At 34.0% G+C, this 21966-nt stretch overlaps 1 protein-coding gene across 1 annotated transcript in view; it reads left to right on the top strand.

Annotated features, from left to right (window-relative positions):
- The window catches only part of KCNH8 (potassium voltage-gated channel subfamily H member 8), a 384094-nt gene that overhangs the window by 287148 nt on the left and 74980 nt on the right, over window positions 1–21966 (top strand). Inside the window, exons 9-10 of the mRNA XM_074269414.1 lie at window positions 2596–2795; window positions 4051–4300. Coding sequence (XP_074125515.1) covers window positions 2596–2795; window positions 4051–4300 — 450 coding nt within the window. The remainder of the gene's footprint in view (window positions 1–2595; window positions 2796–4050; window positions 4301–21966) is intronic.

The raw sequence follows: 21966 nt of genomic DNA, 5'->3' as shown, positions 1-21966 counted from the left end.
TCTTACTAGATAACCTCAAAAACCTCTTTTTATCCTAAATATTTGATTCTACTGTTTAATATGAACCTCAAAGTAACCCTATAGGGAAGGGAGTACAGGTATTAATATCCCCTTTTTTTAAAATAGGAGGAAGGAGTAGTTCAATTACTTAGTATATATGAGAGGTAAGATTTGAAAACATTTTTTTTCTTCCAAGTTTAGCACCCTATTCAATTAGCTTTTGAAAGAAGCCTTCTGTGGTCAGTGAAAATAGCAGTGGGTTAGAATTTCAGATTTGCTTGGTGCTACTTATATGGTCTTGGATAAGTCATTTAATTTTGGTAGTCCATCTATAAAATTAAGGAGTTAGAAAAGATAGTCTCTGAAGTCCTTTTCATCTACAAAGATATGATACTATGAAATAAGCAGAACTGCCTTACTGCCTTTGTGTTCTGTTTTTTTTTTCCCTCAAATAATTGAGTTATCATCTGATCATAAGTTATAAGGTGATAGGTTGAAAATTTATCTGAAAGTGAAAGTATATATTTTAAGGTACCATTTTTAAGCATGTGAGAAAGGCCCTTTGGGAATAAATTGGGGAGAAAGAGAGAGTACTTCCTAACTGATGAGGATTTAGACATTTCCAAAACAAACTTTGAAATGTAGTTTGGATGACTAATAATGACAGTTACATTCTATTTTTTTCCTGGTATAAAACTTACAAATTGGGACTGAGAGAACACAGTAGCCTTAAAAAAAATTGAAGAAATTTTGGCAGACAGTACAGTAAAAAAATTACCAGCTAAAGTCTAATCTTTCCTTGTGCTGGAAATGAGACTGAAATTATGGTGATTCAAATAAAGAATAGTCCTTTCCTAACACCCTTCATGAATGCTACAATAAATCCAGTAATTCATTTTATTGATAATGTACAATTATGATGTTAAATGATCTGAACATATTACCTCTCTTACTTTTAAGTGTTTTATGCACATTATAATTAAGCAAGCAGAGTTAAAATCATCCACATAATTAAGGAAAGCAAAGTTAAAATAATGGAATCTGATTGTTCTCAGTAGTCAATTTAATCTCCATGAAAGGGCTATTACATATTTTTAAAAGATGGCAGAGCTTCCAAACATTTAGCTTATGAGGATATTAAGGGATCTGATAACTGGGATTTAATTTCATTGACTTGTAGCAGAATCGTTTATTACTTCACTGACAAATGAAGTTCTTCAGTAATCAGGCAACATTTTGCATTAAGAATTTTCACACAAATGAAGCCAGAATCTCACACAAAGACCACACAAACTTGAAAAAGAATGGGTTGAGCTTATAACTATGCAATATAGGAACTGAAAAAAAAATTTATTGATTTGTTTCATTTTTAGGGAGGCAGATTTGAACAACCACCACTGAATTTTAAAATATTGAAATTGGCATTTTTCCCCCTTTAGGTATTCCTTAACATTGTGGTAGCTTTGGTAGAGTATGTTTGAAATTGATCAAAAGAATATCTATGATCACCCTGAGTATTTCAAATGCTTAGCACCATGCCTTGATATCTCATAAGTATTTTATTTCTTATTTATTGATTTAATCAAGAAGCCAGGAAGCAATGGAGTACCTTGGAGAGCACTGACTATTGAATCAGAAGTCCTGAATTCAGATTCTACCTCTGATGGGATCTTGGGCAGGTCACTTTATATAAAAAGGGACTTGTATTAGGTCATTTCAGAGGTTCTTTTCTATTCTATTTCCATGAAACTATGAACCTACAAAGCCTCATTTTCCTTTATATAACAAAAGGCTATTAACCAATAGTATTCTCTATGTTCTGCATTTTGTTTCAATAGGTATCTATATGCTTGGAACCTGTATCTTTGCCATAATGTTGTTCATAATAGATTATTGCAATTTAATATATAATTTATTCATCTGAGATCATGTTCATTTCCACAGTTCATTTCTACCCAGACATTCCTTATAACTTTGTTCACAGTAAGAAGGATGTAGTGAAATAATAAATAACTAGTTTTTATAAAATACTTAATGGTTTGTGAAAAATTTTACTGGTATCGTGTCACTTTCTTCTCATAATAGCCCTGTAAGGTATATGGCATCTTGCAGATGGGGAAATTGAGGGAGAATGTGGCTAAATGACTTACCAGGATCACGAAGGTAGTAGGTATCTGAATCCAGAGTTCACTCAAAGTCCAGTGACCTATTCATTGGACTACTTAACTGCTTCATGTGAGACTCATTCATCCTAGATCATATTTGGAAAAGGTCAGTGAGGATGAAATAGCAGCTCATTTACATAGCCCTCTGTGGTTTTTAATTGCTTTCCTCATAATCCTATAAAATAAATAATAACTGTCATTTTATCAGTCCCCTTTCACAGATGAGGAAACTGAAGCTAAATGGCTATAACTTATCCACAGTCATATTAGTGCCACAGTCAAGACCACAAGATACTATGCTGCTACTTTATGAAACCTATAAAGTAGTCTGTCCTTATTAGACCCCCCCACAACACAGCACCCAAAAATAACCGCTTAGTAAGACTAATGGAGACCCATCTTGCTATATGTACTTCTGTTTCCCCCCCAGCCTTGATGCATGCTTTGGTCTTTGGGAATGTAACTGCAATCATACAGCGAATGTACTCCAGATGGTCTCTCTACCACACAAGGACAAAGGATTTGAAGGACTTCATCCGTGTCCATCACCTGCCACAGCAGTTAAAGCAGAGGATGCTGGAATATTTCCAAACAACTTGGTCGGTCAATAATGGGATTGATTCCAATGAGGTAACAAGCACCCTCCATCCATTTACCCTTTTAGACACAAGCCATATTTCCTGTTTGTTTTCCAAAATGGAGGGCATTACAGATAAAGATCAATTCCCACAACAATACACAAGGAAAAGGGCACAAATATAAAGGCAGTATTTATTTTTAGAAACTCTTCAGAAGCAGATAAATCCCATTTTATCTCATTACACTGCCATCAGTTTTTATTTAGATTGTATCAAAACCCTGTGCCTGACTTGGCCCTTGGCCTAAATTAACCAAACCATCTCATTCAATAGCCAATTGGATTTATATTTTTTCATACTCAATTGTTTGAATTAATCCAGTTGACCAATTGTTATAACATTCTGAAGACAGCAAATTCCTCCTGGGCAGCTGCAAAGGTCAATTCTTCCAGAAGTGCCCCATAGGTCAACTCATACACTCCAATATTAGCTAACATTCAGAGTATGTTTAAAGGTTATCAAAGGACTTTATGTGTGTTATCTTTTATCACAATAATGATAAAAGTTAGGTGCTGCTTATGAATCCTATTGTACAGATGAGGAAACTGAGTCTAAGAGAGGTTAATTGACTTCTCCAGGGTAATAGAACTAGTAAGGATATGAGGCAAGATTTGAATTTCTGTATTTCTGACTCAACTCCAATCCTCTCTCCATTTCACTACCTAGCTGTTTCCAATCATTCAGGCACCTTCCAAAGACTAGACAATGATGAATGTTCTTTTGGACATATGAGAGGATACCTGGATGAGGTACTCAGAGGTCAGAGTTCAAGGTGGAGAATAAAGACATATTCTATTTTCAGTCTATGGTGAAAGTCAGATGTTGGAGTCCTAGAATCTGGTCTACTCCCTTCAATCTGTCTTAGCAACATATCATTAGCTCTTTTTTCAGTTTTTTGTAAGTGAAAAGAGAAATAATAATAATAATGTTATATTCATGGGACATTCATTTAAGCCATAAAATAACTTTGTGAGGATAACTTAGTTATAATAATAAATATATATGTTACATATACATGTATATGTGTATGTTATATATACACGCATGTGTATGTATACATGTTATATATGACATGTATGTTATATTTCTAATATTTTATAGATGCATATATATAGTTATATAGCCTAAGCAAGATGAGGTTTATATTGGTTCTAATTTACTCATAAACACATAAGTAATAAGTGACAGTACCCACCAAGCTGCCATCCCAGCAGCTTGGTCTCCTCCTATGTGTCTTGTTTCTACAGCTTTTAAAGGATTTTCCTGATGAGCTGCGCTCAGATATCACCATGCACTTGAATAAGGAGATCCTGCAGCTGTCCCTCTTTGAGTGTGCAAGTCGAGGTTGCCTCAGGTCGCTGTCTCTACACATCAAAACCTCCTTCTGTGCTCCTGGGGAGTACCTCCTGCGGCAAGGGGATGCCCTGCAGGCCATCTACTTTGTGTGCTCGGGTTCTATGGAAGTACTCAAAGACAGCATGGTGCTGGCCATACTAGGTATGTCTGTGGAGAAAGAGAAGAAGTTGTGTCCTCGGGCATGGCACGTGCCCCAAACAGTAAATATCTGTATGAAACACAAGTAAATTCAATTATTCAAAAATCATTTCTTATATGCAGTTATTGGGTGTTTTATAGTTTTATGAACCAGGCTCTGTAGGATGCACAAAGGATATAAAGAAAGGCAAAAACATAATCCCTGCCCTCGGCGAACTCCCATTCTCAAACATGAAGCAGTATACAAATAAGCAGATACATATACCAACAAGATTTTTGCAGAATAGAGAGAATGTATTCTCCAAGGGAAAGATACTGACATTTGGAGGGGACTGGAAAAAACCTCCTCCAAAATGTGGGCATTGAGTTGAATCTTGACGGAAGCTAAAAGTCTAGGAGGGAAATAACCATTGCAAAGGCAAAAAGATGAGAACACGAGTGTCCCAGTCTAGAAACAACAAGCAGGGATATAATAGCTGGATTATTAAATGCATGGAGAGGAGTGAAATTTAAGAAAGAGAAAAGTGATAAGGGATAAAGTTATGAAGATCTTTAGATGGAGGCAGAGGACTTTGGATTTTTTCCTGGAGGTATTAAGGAGTTTATTGCATGGGAGTATCATGGTACCTCTGAACTTTAGGAAAAGCACTTTGATAGCTAAGCAGAACATCAGTTGGAATGGTGGAAGAAGAGGCTAAAGTTGAGGAGGGGGGAACAATGGTAAGACTGTCAAGTAGTCCAGATGCAAGGTGAGGAAGGTCTAAAAGAAGGTGAGAAGCAATGTGAGTGGAAAGGAATTGATGGATGCCAGAGATTTGTGAAGATAGAAACTGTAAGACTTGACAACAGATTGGATTAAAGGGTGTTAATAAGAGTGCCGAGTCAGGAATCACATTGTGTTTGTAAGTCAAATTAGTTCATTTGTTTATGGTTTCTGGGGGGTTTGTAGAGCCTGAATCTCATTTGATCTTCACAACAACACTCTGAAGAAGAGGTTATTATTAGCTCTGTTTTGCAAATGAGAAAATTGAGATTAAAGGAGGCAAAGTGACTGATTCAGGACCACACTCAGTAAGGCAGAATTGGAACTCAGAATCTGACTTTAATTTCTATTCCAAGCTCACAGAAGATCATGTGGATTCTAGTGAACTCTAGAATTTTCTGAGTTGTCCTTGCAAAGACAAGCAATCTGTACTTTTTTGCTTTCACTCAATATCAAGGATCCACAATTCAAGGATTACTTTCAAAACTTTATTTCATGTATACACCTCCATATGTGTACATATATGTATGTACAAACATATTTATGTATGAATATATACTTATTTCTCCATATACACACATGTATGTATACATATTCATATAAATGCATGCACGTGTATATTGTTTGTATATATAGACATGTATTCATTGTATATATATATATATATATATATATATATATGTAAACACAACCATTTTAGTAATTTTTAATGGCTTAAAACTAAGTGCTAAGACTTTTAGGGAAGAATATATGAAAAAAAATATATTTTTTGGATTCACAATTAATTGGATTCACAATCTCATTACTATGGGCATTGCCTTTATGGGATTGTATATGTCTTTCTAATTCTTTGTGAATCTCCTCAATATTTTCCCTCAAATCTTCCAGAGAGATTGCAATGTGCCGGATACCAGTGCAATATCCAAACTGTCCCTGCTGTCTGGTAGTATTTCTTGGATGATGTTCATCTTTAATAGTCACATACATATACACGCATTCTCAATTTTCCAATTCAGACTAATTATATAGAAAAAAGTAGCCATGAGAATTAACACTAATTCACCCATCTGCTGTGCTTTCTTTTTCTTTAATTTTTGTAAGGTTAGAAGTCTCTAATGAGAATTAAGAAGTAACATAAGTGAGAAATTTAATGTATTCTGACTACTTAAAAGATTGGGTTTAAGCCCTACTTCTGACACACACTCATTCAATCCTGGGTGAGCCCTTTAGTTTTTCAATGTCTTCAGCACATATAATCTTTAAGATTACAAATTATGAACATATCAGTCTGGAAGAAAGAGTTTACCATGATTTCACAGGTTCAATAATCTATTCTCCCTAAACTCACACACACTTTCTTTCTCTCTCTCTCTCTCTCTCTCTCTCTCTCTCTCTCTCTCTCTCTCTCTCTCTCTCTCTCTCTCTCTCTCACTTCTCTCTTACTTCTCTCTCTCACTTCTCTCTTACTTCTCTCTCTGTGTATCTCTCTCTCTGTTTTTTTCTCTCTCTCTCTCTCTTTCTCTTTCTCTCTCTCAATGCTTAAATGAGAAAGAGTCTTATCTCTACTATGTTTTAAGAGTTTACTCTAAGCAATCAGATATTTGTATCTTCATACTTGGTGATGAGGGTGAGGGGGAAGGAAAAAATGCTTTGATTAAAGATAAATATAAAGGATAAACAAAATATTGTGAAATGAGAAATTTGAAAATACGTTTGCAAATCTCAGATTAATGATTCTGAGGATCCCAAGGACGTTTGGGGAAAAAAAAACTGCTAACGTGCTTCAATTTCTCAATTTTACAATAGGTTTTTGTAAGAATTAAATCATATGATGAAATGAAACCTCTTTATCACACCAGTATTAGGAGATAGAACTAACACTAACCTCTTGTTGTATCTGTATTACTAGTCCATTTCTTTCTAATCCTTAGTCATCATTTTAGGTCTCAATTGGCAGGTGGAAACAAATAGACACATCACCAAAATGGGGTAATGAGGAGGGCAAAGGGACCTCCCTTTTCATTCTTTCCTTTTATTGATCTATATTTTTATTGCAATAGTAGCATTTTGATTTGAAGTTTAAATATAGTTTTACCATTTTCCTCAAAAGGAGATAGAAAACCTGGTAGAGAGGAAGAATTATCCATCTCTCTTTAGATAATAGATTCTGATGCCATCTTAGTGGGCTAGAGACCTTGTCCTAGAGGATATTACTCTGATTTCAATGCTTGAACTCATTTGGATTACTGTCTTAGTTGGTATATACCTCACATGGACCATTTCTTTTAGACTGGCTTCAGTCATGCTTCCTTTTCTTATGCTGTTTTCTTGCCAACTGCCTTCTGGCTACAAGTATACGTTCCTCACACAATTCCCTTCCTGCTTTCCAGTTTTAGAGCCATAATTATATCAATACTGTCTCTGCTACTGGAAAGATGTGTCAATTTATTCTTCTTAGTTATCCAACATTCTTATAACTTTTAACTACAAAATAAGCCTTTTTAGCCACCACTCCTCAGTATGTGTAATTTTTCCTTTTTTAATAAAAACTCGTTAAAGGCAGGAGTTATATTTATATCTTAAACATTTATCATGGTGCTTAAAACATAAGGGCCTAATAGTTTTCTGTTGTTACTATTTATTCATTCATAAGTATTACCTTCTCCCTACTCTGTCTTCTGAGTTATAAGGATGTCTTTCCTTCACTGAAGGGTATGAGGGAGGAATACTGTTTTTTTGTTTGTTTGTTTGTTTGTTTGTTTTCTGAGGCAATTGGGGTTAAGTGACTTGCCCAGGGTCACACTGCTAGTAAGTGTTTAGTGTCTGAGACCAGATTTGAACTCTGGTCCTCCTGATTTCAGGGCGGGTGCTCTATCTAGTAGTAGATATTTCACTGCCTAGCTGCCCCTGGAATACTGAGTTTTAAAACCTAAACTCGGAATTTATATCATAGTTTCTTCAATAACCCTTTGACAAGATAGGATTTCTACTTAAAATAAAACAATTATACTATATAGTCTCTAACCTTGCTTCTAGCTCTAATCTATGATCTTATGTTCTTTTCAAGATAAACTAATTTATCTTTATTGAGCTATTCTGTATGATATATTCTCATTTCAAAAGCTCCATTTTTTAGGGAACACTTCATAGATAGCAAATCTGTGAAAGTCATTTTTCCCATATAGTTATGTTCAATTTTGCAGGATAAATTATTCTTTGACATAAGAAATTTAACTTAACTTTATACATATTTTTGTCTAGCTCTTTTCTAGTCATAATAATCCTAAGTAATTCTGACTGAAGTTATTTGAAACACATTCTTTCTATGCCTGGCTATTTACAAAATCTTCTCATTGACAAAAGGATTCTGGGGATTAGTAACCACACTTAATAGTGAATTAAATCCATGGTACCTCTCTGATAGCATTCTATAACTTTTCTTTAACTTTACTTTAGCCTCTTGCTCCAAAATATTTTCTTTTATTATTTCCTAAAATGCTATTTTAGACTTTTTGTTCACTGTGTTTTTCTAGGAGAATAGTACTCTTATATTACCTCTTTGATATATTTTTCCAGTAACATTTTTTATCATACAGATACATCCTTCCAGTTTTGCTCTTTTGATTTTGCTTCAGTAAATTCTTCTTATATCACTGAATTTTGGACTTCCTTGTACACTGGGGTTTTTTCCAAAGTATCCACTGATTTGCTAAATTTTATCAAGTTATATTTTAAGCCTTTGATTATCTTCCATGCCTTTCTTTGAAAGCTCTAATTTCACTTTTTCCTCCTCATTCAATTATTTTATAAGTTTTTCCAATCACTTTTGTTATTTAACCACTCTCTTCTCTTTTAGTGAAGAATTCTATATATACCGATTAAAAAATATTACATTTTCTTGAGATTTCTCTTGGAAATATTATATCTTGCAGTATTTATTCAACATATTAGCAACTTTTTAAAGGCTTATTCACTTCTTCAAATTATCTGATAATTTTCAGTGAGAATTTCCTTGAAAGAATTTATTTCTTTTCTCTCTTACATATTCTTAGTCTATTTATTTGCTATATTTCTAGTTATTTTGAGATGACTGGAAAAGACTAAATTTACAACTAGGTCAACCAGGACTTCATGCCAAAAGTCATTAGTGATTTGACAATTAGGGACAAATATAATGCCTTTAATTCATTTAGTTAAAATGTCTGTTACGGACAGACATGATGGAACATTCTGTAATTCCAGGTACCATGGAGGCTGAAGCTAAAAGTTCATTGTTGAATGGGTCCATGAATAAATAATCTCTATCCTTCTAGCCTAAGCAAGATAGGGTGACCTAGTCTTTAAACAATAATAACAATATTTATACAAATACAAAATAGAAGAGACTTGGATTAATAGTTCAGTCAGGCATCGTTTTTAAGCTAAACATGGGTTGACAATATAACATGACTTCTAAAAAGGCAATGTAACCTTAATTTCATAAATAGAATTGTCACATTCAGAATACTGATCATGCTACGTGTAGATTTTAAAACTAATCTTGCTTGACAAATGGGAATATATCCAAAGTAAGCAATCCTCTCTTTGTATAGTATAGTCTATACACACACACACACACACACACACACACACACACACACACACACACAGAGTATAGTATAGTAACAACCTCCTTAGAACAGGTTCATCCCTTTTACCAAAAAGTTAATGTTTCTAACTTATCAAGGCATTTTTTGAGAAATTATACATTGCTGCACTAAAAAAAAAAAAAAAAAAAAAAAAAAAAAAAAAAAAAAAGCATATCTATTTCAAGTTTCTAAAGAAAGCTGATCCAGAAAAGGAAGCCAATTTGTGTTCTCTATAGGGTAAATAATTAAAAGTTTACAAGAGGCAGATTTTGACTTAATTTTAGGGAAAGTTTTCCCATATCATTATGTGTATAAGTATCATTTTCCTGCAGGATTCCTGTTGAAAATTCATAGAAAGAATGACTGCATTTCTAGTTTGGATTAAGTGACATTTTAAGCTTCATTCATTACAACTATCGATTGACTCAAACTATATCAAAATGCATATAGTAAAAAGCTAGGTTGTGATATAATTCTCTTCTATCTTATACAAATATTACTCAAACTGTCCTAACCACTCATTAGAGAATTAAGATTGGGTAGAGAAAGCAGCAAAGTATGTGTGTTCAAGAATTCTAGGAATAATGAGTACTTGTGGCAGTCATTAAAGAAATTTCATCATGGGGATAATATGATTTCTTGATTTATAATTTTCACAGCAAGTCCACAGGTCAATTTGTGAAAATTGTAGGCTGTAGAATAATCAACTTCCTAATTTTGTAAGAAGCATTTTGCCCATCAATGAAATAGGAAGAACATTTTATTGAAGATGACCTTTTAGGTTATTGTCAGAACAAATAGGATAAAATTTTTGCAAAGAAATTTATGTGCTTCTTTTAATAGTACATTAAAAATATAGTAAAATACATTTTTATCTAGACTTGTGATTTCATTGTTTTGAGGAATATTCTGTTTTGGAAGCCTTCTACTAGTACAGTTTCATAAATTTCTCATAGGGTCACTGAGAAGCTAAATGACTTGTCACCTCCTGTGTCATGGAAAAGATTTGAACTCAGGTTTTCTTGAATCCAAAGGTATCCTTCTGTCACTAACCATCCTGTCTTTTAGTAATATATCAGTAGTATTACTTTGCTTGTATTTAATCATTGATATGAATAGAAATTGTGCACTTTATTTTAAAGACATTTAATGCCAATCATAAATAAATCAAATGAAATATTTGTAAAGCTCCAAACATCAGGTCTAGCACAGAGTAGTTCTATCTAAATGTTAGTTATCATTGACATCATCATCCCTGGGTTACCATCAAGCTATACTTTTTCCTTTACAAAGATGTTCACCTTCTCTGGGCATCCAATTAAAAATTTTTGTAAAAAGCTGTCAAGTAGATGATGAGATCTGTTATGGACCAGAACTCTGAACTTGAAACAAAGGGTTCTTACAAGGTACCAAGTCAGTGCAATTGACAGAGACCATAGTTATCTAATGTAGCATGGTGCAGTATGATTGATTTAATCCTACAAGATGTTATGGGCCAGAACTTGAAACAAGGTACTGAGTGGAATTGAGGAGACAGTGGTTAAATCTAATTTAGCATTGATTTAATCCTACAACAAATAATGGTTTCCTAGTGATTTAATGATTGGGGTTTACTCAGTGTGGGACATATATGCAAGAAGCTCTCAGGGCCAGAAAGACAAGCGCCCTAGAAGCTCTCAGAGCCTCAGCCAGGATTCAGTCAGGGAGATTCAGAAACCAGAGAAGGCAAGCAGGAGTTCAAGCTCTTGGAACCCAGGCCAGACTGAAAGGCTCTCCAGAAAGCTGCCCAGCCCCAGGAAGGAGATAATAAAGGATTTGGATTATAAGAAAGTTAACCAGGCCTCAGGAAAGGAGACAAGACTTGGAGAGACAATAAAGGATTTGGACTTTAATCCCTGGCTCCACTTGTGGTGATTACTGAACTGAAAGGAGGCTGCCTCCAGAGACCCCAAGAAAACCCCAACAAGAGAATATTACTTATATCCAAGTGATGTTGTTAAGTAATAAATAAGCAAGCTTCCCATAGGTATGATTAACTAAGTCAAAAATCATGGCATGATTTTCTACTAAATTATGTTTTGTTTATTAAAAACAGAATTTTGAAATAGTTCATACTTAATAATTGCTATATGTTTAAAATATAAAATTAGAACAAGGGTTAAAAAATACTAGGTACTTATATGAAGTTTCTCACCATCCTTTGAGTTTCCTAACTCCAAGACTATTTTCCTCTGAGTAGACAAAGAAAACATAGACATATGCAAAATGTAGGGTTTTTTAACGTGTGTGTGCATGTGTGTGTGTGTGTGTGTGTGTGTGTGTGTGTTTGTATATTCCTAAATCTTTCTGGGATATTCCCCAAGTTCAGCTAAGCCTTTTAGAATTTCACTATGGCTTAGTGTCAGAATCTGGTGGAGTTAATCATTGTTTCTAGTCCTGAAGCTCTCTCTTTAATCCCATGCTTACAGTTTCTCAGTGGAAAGTCCATTGATTGATCTCTTTCTAATTTATAAGTTCACAGTCCCTTTCTCCCCATCATGACAAAGGAGAGGAGATGACCTTTGTGGCCTTGCCATTTGTTTATATTTCAGGAAAACAAATCCCTTTATTTATCTTCATTTTTTTGAGTATTAGGAGATTTTCTTCTGTCTAACTACCTCTTCTAAGTTTAGTTCTATGACCTTTGAAGCAAAGGCCCTTGCTAACTCCGTAATTCTATTAAGGAGTAAGCATTATTTTAATATTTCAAGTCATAGTAACAAAGCCTAGCTTTTATTGAGGCAGATTCCTTCCTTTTACATAATATTTGAAAAACAACTTTTAAACAAAACACAATATAACTTTTTAATTTTATTACAAACTGTCAACAATCTTCCTAAAATATAAATAACAATTTAAACTGCAAACTTTTTGACATTGTGCAGCATTAAATTTGATTAACTAGAAAAGTATCATAATGAAACCCCAAAAGATTATTACAACAGAATACAAGATAGTGCAAATTTGTAAGCTTCCACAGAAATGCCCTTCTTTGTGCCCAACAATTTACTAGATTTTCTACTTGTTAAATGTATTTTCTGCCTTCTCTGGAAAGCCTTAATAAATTGCACATGATTCTGTCCCTGAGTTCTCCACACCACTCACATTCTGGTTTTCATTGCTTTTAGAAATTTCTACACATTTACTTTTCTCACTGACAATTGTTTTCATTTTATATTTGTACACAGATTTTACAAATGCTTTGTATTTTTTGAATCACTATTTTCTAGTGCCTGGAACATAGAAGCATAAATGATTGATTAATTTCATGTTTCAGAATTAAGAAAAGTACAAAAGTTTCTCCTTGTTCAGAACACTCTTCCCATTTGATGAATACTTGACTTTTTCGTGTTTGATTGATTTATTTTACACTGCTGTCATTTCTCAATAACACCCCTTTCCCTATAGAAAGAAACCTCTTTTTCAATAAGAAAGAGAAATTACACAAAACAAATCAACACATCTTGAGACAGATTGCATCTGCCTGATTCCACGCCTTCCTGCTAAAAGATAAATATGGGATATTACATCCTTGAAGCAAACTCTCATTACTATTGGTCACTGGGTAGTGAGTGCCATGAGGAAAGTATCTCAGAAGAAACCTGCTTCAGAGATCCTCACTAACTATATGACCCTGGATAAGTCACTTTACTTGTCTGTGCCTCAGTTTCCTCCTCTGGAAGATGAGGAGGTTGTACTTAACGAATTTTAAGATTCCTTCCAGTTCTAAATCTATGATTCTTTGGACAAAAGGATATAAACAATTTAGTCTCTTTTATAGCTTACTTCCAAATTGTTTTCTAGAAGAGTTGGGTGAATTCACAGCTCCAACACCAATGTAATAGTTTTATTGTCTCCTCAAAGTCCTTCCAACACTATTCCCATCTTTCATCGTTTTTTTTGCATTTTTCTTTTTATGGATGAACATTTTTTTCAGCCATATCAACATATGGTTGTTGATTTTGCTTTTGTTTTTCTAGAGAAGAACTTTGTTTATATTCTTTAGCCATTTATTTACTGTGTAATGCATCTGACTTTATCATGAGGTAGGTAGCTATGCCATATTTCAGAAAGAAAAGCAAAGGTCTGAGTTTCTAAAATATACTTTCATATGATTTATGGAGATAGGGATTAAATCTCTAATTTCACTGGTAGAAGAAAGCTCTTTTTTGAGAAAATTCTCTCTACCAAACTAGGTAAGTAACTTTTTTTATGTCTTTGGAGTGTCACCTGTAGATACCAAGTGGAGAAGTTCAAGATAATGCAGCCAGTAGTATTTTCATAACTTACATTTCTATAGCACTTTAAGATTTATAAAACATATTCCTCCCACTGTCTCTCTAAAGCAATGTATGCAAACATTATTGTTCCCATTTTAAAGATTAGAAAACCGATGCTCAAAAAACTAGAAATGACATTCCCAAGTTTTCACATTTAATGTTCAGAGCTAAAACTTTCCCTTAGTTCTCCTAACTTTCTGCACTATAACTTTTTTGCACCATCCCCATTATAAATTAATGATTTATTAATCATTATTACACTATTGTAATAGTGTATTATCACACTATTAGATGTTTATTACACTATTACAGGGTAGAAGTATTAGCAAACAGATGCCATACCATAAATCTGCCCAAACCACCGAGCTCTCTGGTCTCTACTGGAAGGTATCACATAATCTGGCTTATTGGAGTAGCCTATGTTAAAATGGTGGTCACTGATTGGTGTGCCCTATACATTTTCATTTTATTTGAAAGTAAGGGTGTTTCCTTATTTATTATAAGGTACTTTCTTTTAAAAATTAAAATGGACGAATTCCACAGACAAATATACATTTACAGATGGCATTTTACTGTGTAATTGCAACTAAGCCTAAGTTATAGATGAAGGTTATAGAGTTCAGAGATGCACCATTTTTACACATTTTATCCAACAGAGAATTTTCTAATTAGGAAAGAGAAAAGTAATATAATCATTCAGGATATCAGAAATCAATGAGTTTTTTGAGGAACTATGAGGCAGAAGGGATCTCTTTGGAGTCAGGAAGTATTGATTTCAAATCCTATCTAAAATATTTACTAGCTGTGTGACACAGGGAAAATGCTTTATTTCTCTAGCCTTACTTTATACAGGTTGCATTTACCTCCCAGTTTTATAAAATTACATGATATCCAATGAAATAATTAATGGAAAATAATGTATGTAAACATCAGCCATCATTATCCAGTCTATTTCCCTCATTCTATGTGTGAGTAAACTGAGGCCTAGGAAAGCATAATAAATTGTCTAATGTCAGCTACTTAGAGACAAATTAAGGACTTCATTTCTACTTCTGACTGGTGGTCCAGTGTTCTTTCTAACATAAGTACAAAGGACTATGTTACTTTTGTTTTTTTAAACATCTACCACAGTGACTGATATGAAGTAGGTACTGAATAAATACTCATTGATTTGATTGATTGATTGATTGAGGAGAAAAATATGGCTATTATACTTCCTAGTCACTACTCCTATATTGATCATTTATGGCTAAATTGAATCCATTCACCTTCTCCCCAAAGAAATTACAAATACTAGTTACTTTAATATGAATGATGATTTTTATCTTGTTCTAGAAATAACATAGTGCCGTACATCTTTATGAAATAATTGAGATAGAAAGTTGAGAATATTCTTGAAAGACACAATGCCTCTAGGAACATCTAAAATGAAAAACTGAGACATCATCTTTAATAAATATCTACTCATTTTGAGTTCAGAGCTGGTTCTCTCTTACCAGAGGATAATAAACTTATACAATTAGAGTTAAAAAGACCATAGGGATCTTCTAGTGATGTAGTAGATAGAGCTCATGGACAGGAAAAGTTAAGTTCAAATTAAGCCTCAGACACTTAATGTGTGAGTCTAGGCAAGTCACTGACTGAATCTCTGCCTCAGTTTCCTTATCAGTAAAATGGGGATAAAAATAGCATTTAATTCCGGCAGAGTTTTTTAGGGAGGAATACTGATGAATAAACTTTATTTCCCAGGAGTTTTTGAGGATAAAATGTGATATTTGTAAAGTTCCTTGAAAACCATAAAGTATTATATAAGCACTAACTTGCAACTGTTGTTGATAGTGATGATGATGATGATGATGATGATGATGTTGCTGTTTTTGATATTGATTACTTTTCAGTGAAGGGGAGCTCAGTTCTATAGAGTTAAAGTGGCTGGCCAAAGTTCACAAAGCAAAAAGTGAAAGAGTTGGGGTACACATCACACTTCTCACTGGGCCATGTTACTTCCCCTGAGCTATTTCAGTCTTGTAGAAATTCATTCATGTATCAAACATATGGAGGATCTACCTGCTACTAAATTGCTCTGAAAAAGACAACATAATTATTGATGAATCTAAGATGCAAGATCTTATCTTTCAGCAGTTTATTATCTAGTGAGAAAACATATCTGATCTTGGAGGTGATGAGGAACCAGTGAAATTTATTGAATGAGAAAAGAGAGGAATGGGGAAATGACATATTCATTCTCTAAGAAGATCAGTTTGACAGCAGAATGGAGGATGAACTGGGAGTGGGAAAAGAGCAGAAGTACCCTTAGTGGTCATGACCTGGATGTTGACCCATCAAATAAGTCTTAGAAGAAGCAGCTAGTTAAATAGGAGAAACAGGATAGAATAATGTCAAAAAAAAAAAAAAAAACCCTTACAGACAAGAAAGTATTAAGGAAAATGGAGTGTTCTAAAAGTGGTCAAAAATATTGAAGGTAGAGAAACATCAATTATATTTGCCAATTAAGAGATCACTGGTAATTTTGGAGAGGGCAAAGTCAGTCAAATGATGAGTTTAAAATCCAGAATAAGCAGCAGGCTATCGCAATAGTCCAAGTATAAAAATATGATGGCCTATATCAGGGTGATAGCAGGGTGAGAGAAGTGAAGGAAGTATTTATAAAGGTTAAATGAAGAGGACTTGACAAAAGTTGGATAACAGGGATGAGACTGAGAAGTGAAAGATGACATCTAAATTGTAAATCCAGGAGACTATAAGAATAGTGGTATATTTTACAATTAGAAAAAAGTTAATAAATTCAATTTTGGATGTGTTGTTTTTAAATTCTCGACAGGATGCTCATTTTGAAATGCCCAATATGCCATTGGACATAGAAAATCAGAGATTAAGAGAAAGGTTAGGGCTGTAGGAGTAGTTTTGAGCATCATTACCATAGAGATTGTAATGGAATCCATAGGAACTTATGAGATCACCAAGTGAAATTATGTAGAGAGAGAAGAGAAGAGGACCCAGAACAAAATCTCAGTGAACATACACCCTTAGTGGACATGACCTGGATGATGATCCCTCAAAGTGGTCATAGAAGGAGCAGTTAGGCAGATAGGAGAACCAGAATAGAATAATATCAAGGAAACTTACAGGCAAGAAAGTATTAAGGAAAAAAGGATGTGGTCTATAATGCTAAAAGCTGCAGAATAGTCAAAAAGAATGAGGATAAATGAAACATCAATTATATTTGCCAGTTAAGAAGTCATTGGTAATTTTGGAGAGAGCAAAATCAATTAAATAAGCTTAAAATACAGACTATACAAAGTTAAAAAGATAGTGAGATGAAAAGAAATAGAGGCTTCAAGTGAAGATGACCTTTTCAAGGAATTTCATGACAAAAAAAAACAACAATAATGAAAAACAGGTAGAACTAATAGATGACAAGTATCAAAGATGAACAGATCCAATGAGAGATTTTTTTTTGAGCATGGAAGAAATGTTGGTATTTTTGAAGGCAAAAGGGAATCTGCCCAAATACTAACTATGAGTAAGAGAGAGGATAAATAAAGGGAGCAATCTTCTAGAGAAGATAGAATAAAATGAGTTCCCTTGTTCAAGTAGAGGTTTTTTTCCTTTGGCAAGAAGGTCATTCTAACAGTTCCTTATATGGAATTACAGAATGCTCAAGTACCAGAATACTTTAACTCGAGATAGTAACAGCAGGAAACAATGAATCCAAAGTCTTTAAAGATAAACTGTAACCTTGTTACAATCTCAGAAAACCCTTCAAACAACAATGTTTTAATGCTATTTCTTCTGTCAATCAACTCACAGAATCAAGCAGACTCTAAATCCACTGTTCATTTGGAGTGAACCCCCTGATACAATTTACAATAGAAAAAGCTAGCAGTACTGTATCTGCCACAAATATTTATAAACATCTTAATCCAAAATTTCATTGATTTCTTTGATCATTTTAATCTTTTATCTTTTTCCTTCAAATCATGAAGTAGGAATTATTTCCTGATGGGTAATAAAAGCTTTTCACAGACTAACAACAGAAATTCAGAAAGGGCTGGGATCTCAGATTAGGAGGTAGGATCCTGAAATTAAAATGAAAAGAGACCTGGATTTGCCCTTAAGAGATCTTGCTTTTATCTGTGTGGCTCAGACTAGCACTTACCCCCTCTAAGACTCAGTTGCTTCATCTGTAAAATGGGGAAGTTTGAAAAAAAAATGACCTCTATTTTTTTTTCAACTCAAATCAGAATTTCAGGATTGAAAAGAACCTCAGCCATCTAATCCAACCCATACATGAAGAGAAACTTCACTACATGTACCCAAGAAGTTCTCATGTAGTCATGGTTTAAAGATTTCTCATGATAGAAAAATCCACTAATCCCAAATCTTCCCATTCCATAATTAGACACCTTTCATGGTAAAAGAATTATTCTTTTTATCAGGTATACATTTTCCTGCTTGCCACCATTCTTATTTCTGCCCTAAAGGGCCAAGACAAAAAAGGCTCAGCAATTTTCCACATGACAATCTTTTATAAATTGAAGAGAGATATCATGCCTTTCTCCATATCCTTTGCATATCTAGTCATTTCTCACCAGACTAAACATCCTTGGATCCTTCATGAATTTTCACATGGAAGAAACTTGAGGCATGTAACAAGTCTGATCATCTTCCAATTGTTTTTTTTTTCTTTTCTGACCTTTCATGGCCCATTTGGGGTTTTCTTGACATACTGAAATGACTTGTCATTTCCTTCTCCAGTTCACTTTACAGATAAGGAAATTGAGGCAAACAGACTAAAGTGACTTGCCTAGGTTCACATAGTCTGAGGTCAAATTTGAATTCAGGAAGATGAGTGTCTCTAACTTTAGGCCTGGCCTTCTATTTGCTGATCATCTATGTCCTGGGTGGGCCAAATAGAGCAGCACCATCTCCTTATTCCTGGAAACTGTATTTTTAAAATGCAGCATCTTCCATTAAAATTTAAGGTTGCCATATAACACTAATGATTTCCCTTGAACTTGTGGTCCCCTAAGACCTTCAAATTTCAGTTAAACTACTGTCTCACTATGCTTCCTCCATCTCCTACTTTTAAAATTATTTTTTGAACCCAAGTGTAAGATTATAGTATCCCCCTATTAAATTTCATCTTAGGTGTGATCCAGCATTATAGCTTGTAAAGAGCCATTGTGATCCTAATTGCCACCTTGGGAGTTTTTGTCCCTCCCAGTTTTGTATTATCACTGCAAATCAGATAAGGATATCACCTATGCATTGATCAAACTCACTGATAAAGATATTAATCCCCACATGGTCAAACACAGATTAGAGATTGCCCTAGAAAACTTCTAATTTGTCAGGTCAGTAATGGCTTTGTAGCCCTATCACCTAGCACAGTACCTGTCATGTAGGAGATGTTTAATAAATGCTTTTTGACTGACTGATTACCCTGTATGTCTAATTGTTGTTGGTCAGTTGTTATTTTCAGTTGTGTTCAATTCATCATGACCTCATTTGTTTTTTTCTTGACAAAAATATTGGTGCAATCTGCCATTTCCTTCACTTCATTTTTACAGATGAAAAACTGAGGCAAACAGGGTTAAATGACTTGCCCAAGTTCACAAAGCCAGTCTGAAGTCAGCTTTGAACTCAGGAAAAGGAGGTTATCTGACTCCAGACCCAGCATACTATCCACTACACCACTTAGCTTCCCTCCCAAATACTTCTAATTGCTTTATCTCCCAGCCCACAATCTCTATATTTTTTCTACAAGTACTTTGAAAAATTATTTTTCTCAAAAGACTCAATAGTCTTATAATTCCCTAATTGGCCAGTTTAATTACCAAACCTAAAGAACAGATAAGGTTAGTGTTTTTCAATTTTTCAATAAAGCCATGAAGGCACTTTCTAATTAACACCTTCTCCAATACAATTATTTTTCTCTGAGATATTCAAATCCATTTCACTGATCTAAACTTTCCAGATTCTATTATCTTTCTTATTTTGAAAACTAGAACATTTGTCCTTTTTTAGTCCCATTGTATGTCTTCTGTTCTCCACAAATCCTTCTAATATCATTGACAGTGGCTCAGTAATCACATCTTATACTTTCAGAATTTGCTACTGTAGTTCATTTGGGCCTAGTGATTCAAATTCATGAAGGGCAGCTAAATGTGTTCCTACTTATTCTTACTTATCTTTATTGTCAAGTCCCTATTAGACATTCTAATACTCTCATATGATGTCAACTCTCCCTCTCCTTCTCTCCTTCCCTTCTTCCTTCCCCGCCACCTGTCTCTGTCTCTCCAACTTTAATCACACCACTTAACCTTGACTCTTAGATCCTCGAGACAATTTAAAGCTTAAAACCTAGCATTCAAAAGAACATTAATTATCATAAAGTTTAACCTTGCTATTTTACAAATGAAGATACTGAGGCTCAAGGGATAAAGGGGTGAGAAGTGACTTTCCCAAAATTACTTGGGTAATAAGGAACAGAGCTGAGATTCAGACCTAGAAATTTTGATCTCCTATCTTTTATTCTTTCCTCTACCTCAGTGTGTCTTTATATATTGTAAAAATTAATGTTTATTTGAAAATAATAGTGAAACTATTAATTTAGTAAAACAGATGTAATATTTACTCAGCACCTGTTCTAGGAACTGTGGAAATACCAAAATTAAAGCAGATAATGTCTTCTTTCATGATGCTTATAATTTAGTAAGGGGATATATTATACGTAAATATCAATACACAAGTCTATTTATATATATATATACATATATATCAATGTAATTAATTAGTAAGCATTTATTAATCATTTACTGTTTGTCAAGAACTAAGGATACAAATTCAAAAGCAAAACAGTCTGTGCTCTCAGGGAGCTTATATTCTAGTAGAGAAAATATGGCACCTGCTGGCCAGGTAAGGGGATGTTACAATTAAAAATTATAATATTTATATTATTACAGACAATTACAAAGATTGTAAGGAAACAATAGAGAAATCCATTGACACATCCTTTCCAGAGGAAATAACATTTATTTTGTTGTGAATCTTAGAGTAAGACTGAAAAGTAGGAAGTAATGACATGTAAAAGCAACAGTGAAGTAGAAAATGGCCAGGGTGAAGGGAATGATATGTAAACCCAAAGAATTCAGGGTCACAATATAGAAAGTAGTTGATGAAGGAAAGAAATCAAGTACTAATATGAAACCTTGGAAGGAAAGCACATTCTCAATTAGAATTAGAATCCTGGGTGAGTATTAACAATTATAACATCACATGGCCACCTTACAGTAATGCTATATACTTCTCTGAGGACTCAATGAATTTTACTAGCATTATCTGATTAACCATTAAGGAGATCAGATCTCCCAAAGTGAGATAGACATGTTTGGAGATATATCAATGATTTCAGGACACTTGGAGATAACCAGTTCATTTCTCTAGACTTGAAAAGATCAATAAACTCTTAAGCTTAGCTGAGAATCAAGGACCAATTATCTATAGTTTGGTTGCTTTTCAAGGGGTTTTATGTATATGGTTTTACTAGGCTTATTTGTTTCATTGAATCTTCATACAGATCATTTCATGCTAGTCTGAATTTCTTATGCCACTCATTTCTTATGGCATTTTTTCTTAGGGCATTGGGTCACAAATGTATTCAGTTATTCTGTTAATTAGCACCCAACATTTTTTCAAGTTTTATTACCTCAAAAGTCCTGGAATTTTTCAGTTTCTAGTCTTTGACCTCCAGGGGATACCTATCCTATGTGGACATTTCTGTTTTGAAACATAGGGGCAACTTCATTTCTACTAGAGTTCCCAAATTATTTTCAAGAATCATTGAACCAATTTATAGCTCCAACAACAGTCTCTTAGTGGGCCTGACTTGCTACAACTTCTCCATCTTTATCTTTGTCATTTTGAAGATTTGTG

The sequence above is a fragment of the Sminthopsis crassicaudata genome, chromosome 5, assembly GCF_048593235.1.
Source record: "Sminthopsis crassicaudata isolate SCR6 chromosome 5, ASM4859323v1, whole genome shotgun sequence".
NCBI lineage: Eukaryota > Metazoa > Chordata > Mammalia > Dasyuromorphia > Dasyuridae > Sminthopsis > Sminthopsis crassicaudata.
Note: the sequence above shows the minus strand (reverse complement) of the source record. Positions and strands in the feature narration are given on the sequence as shown.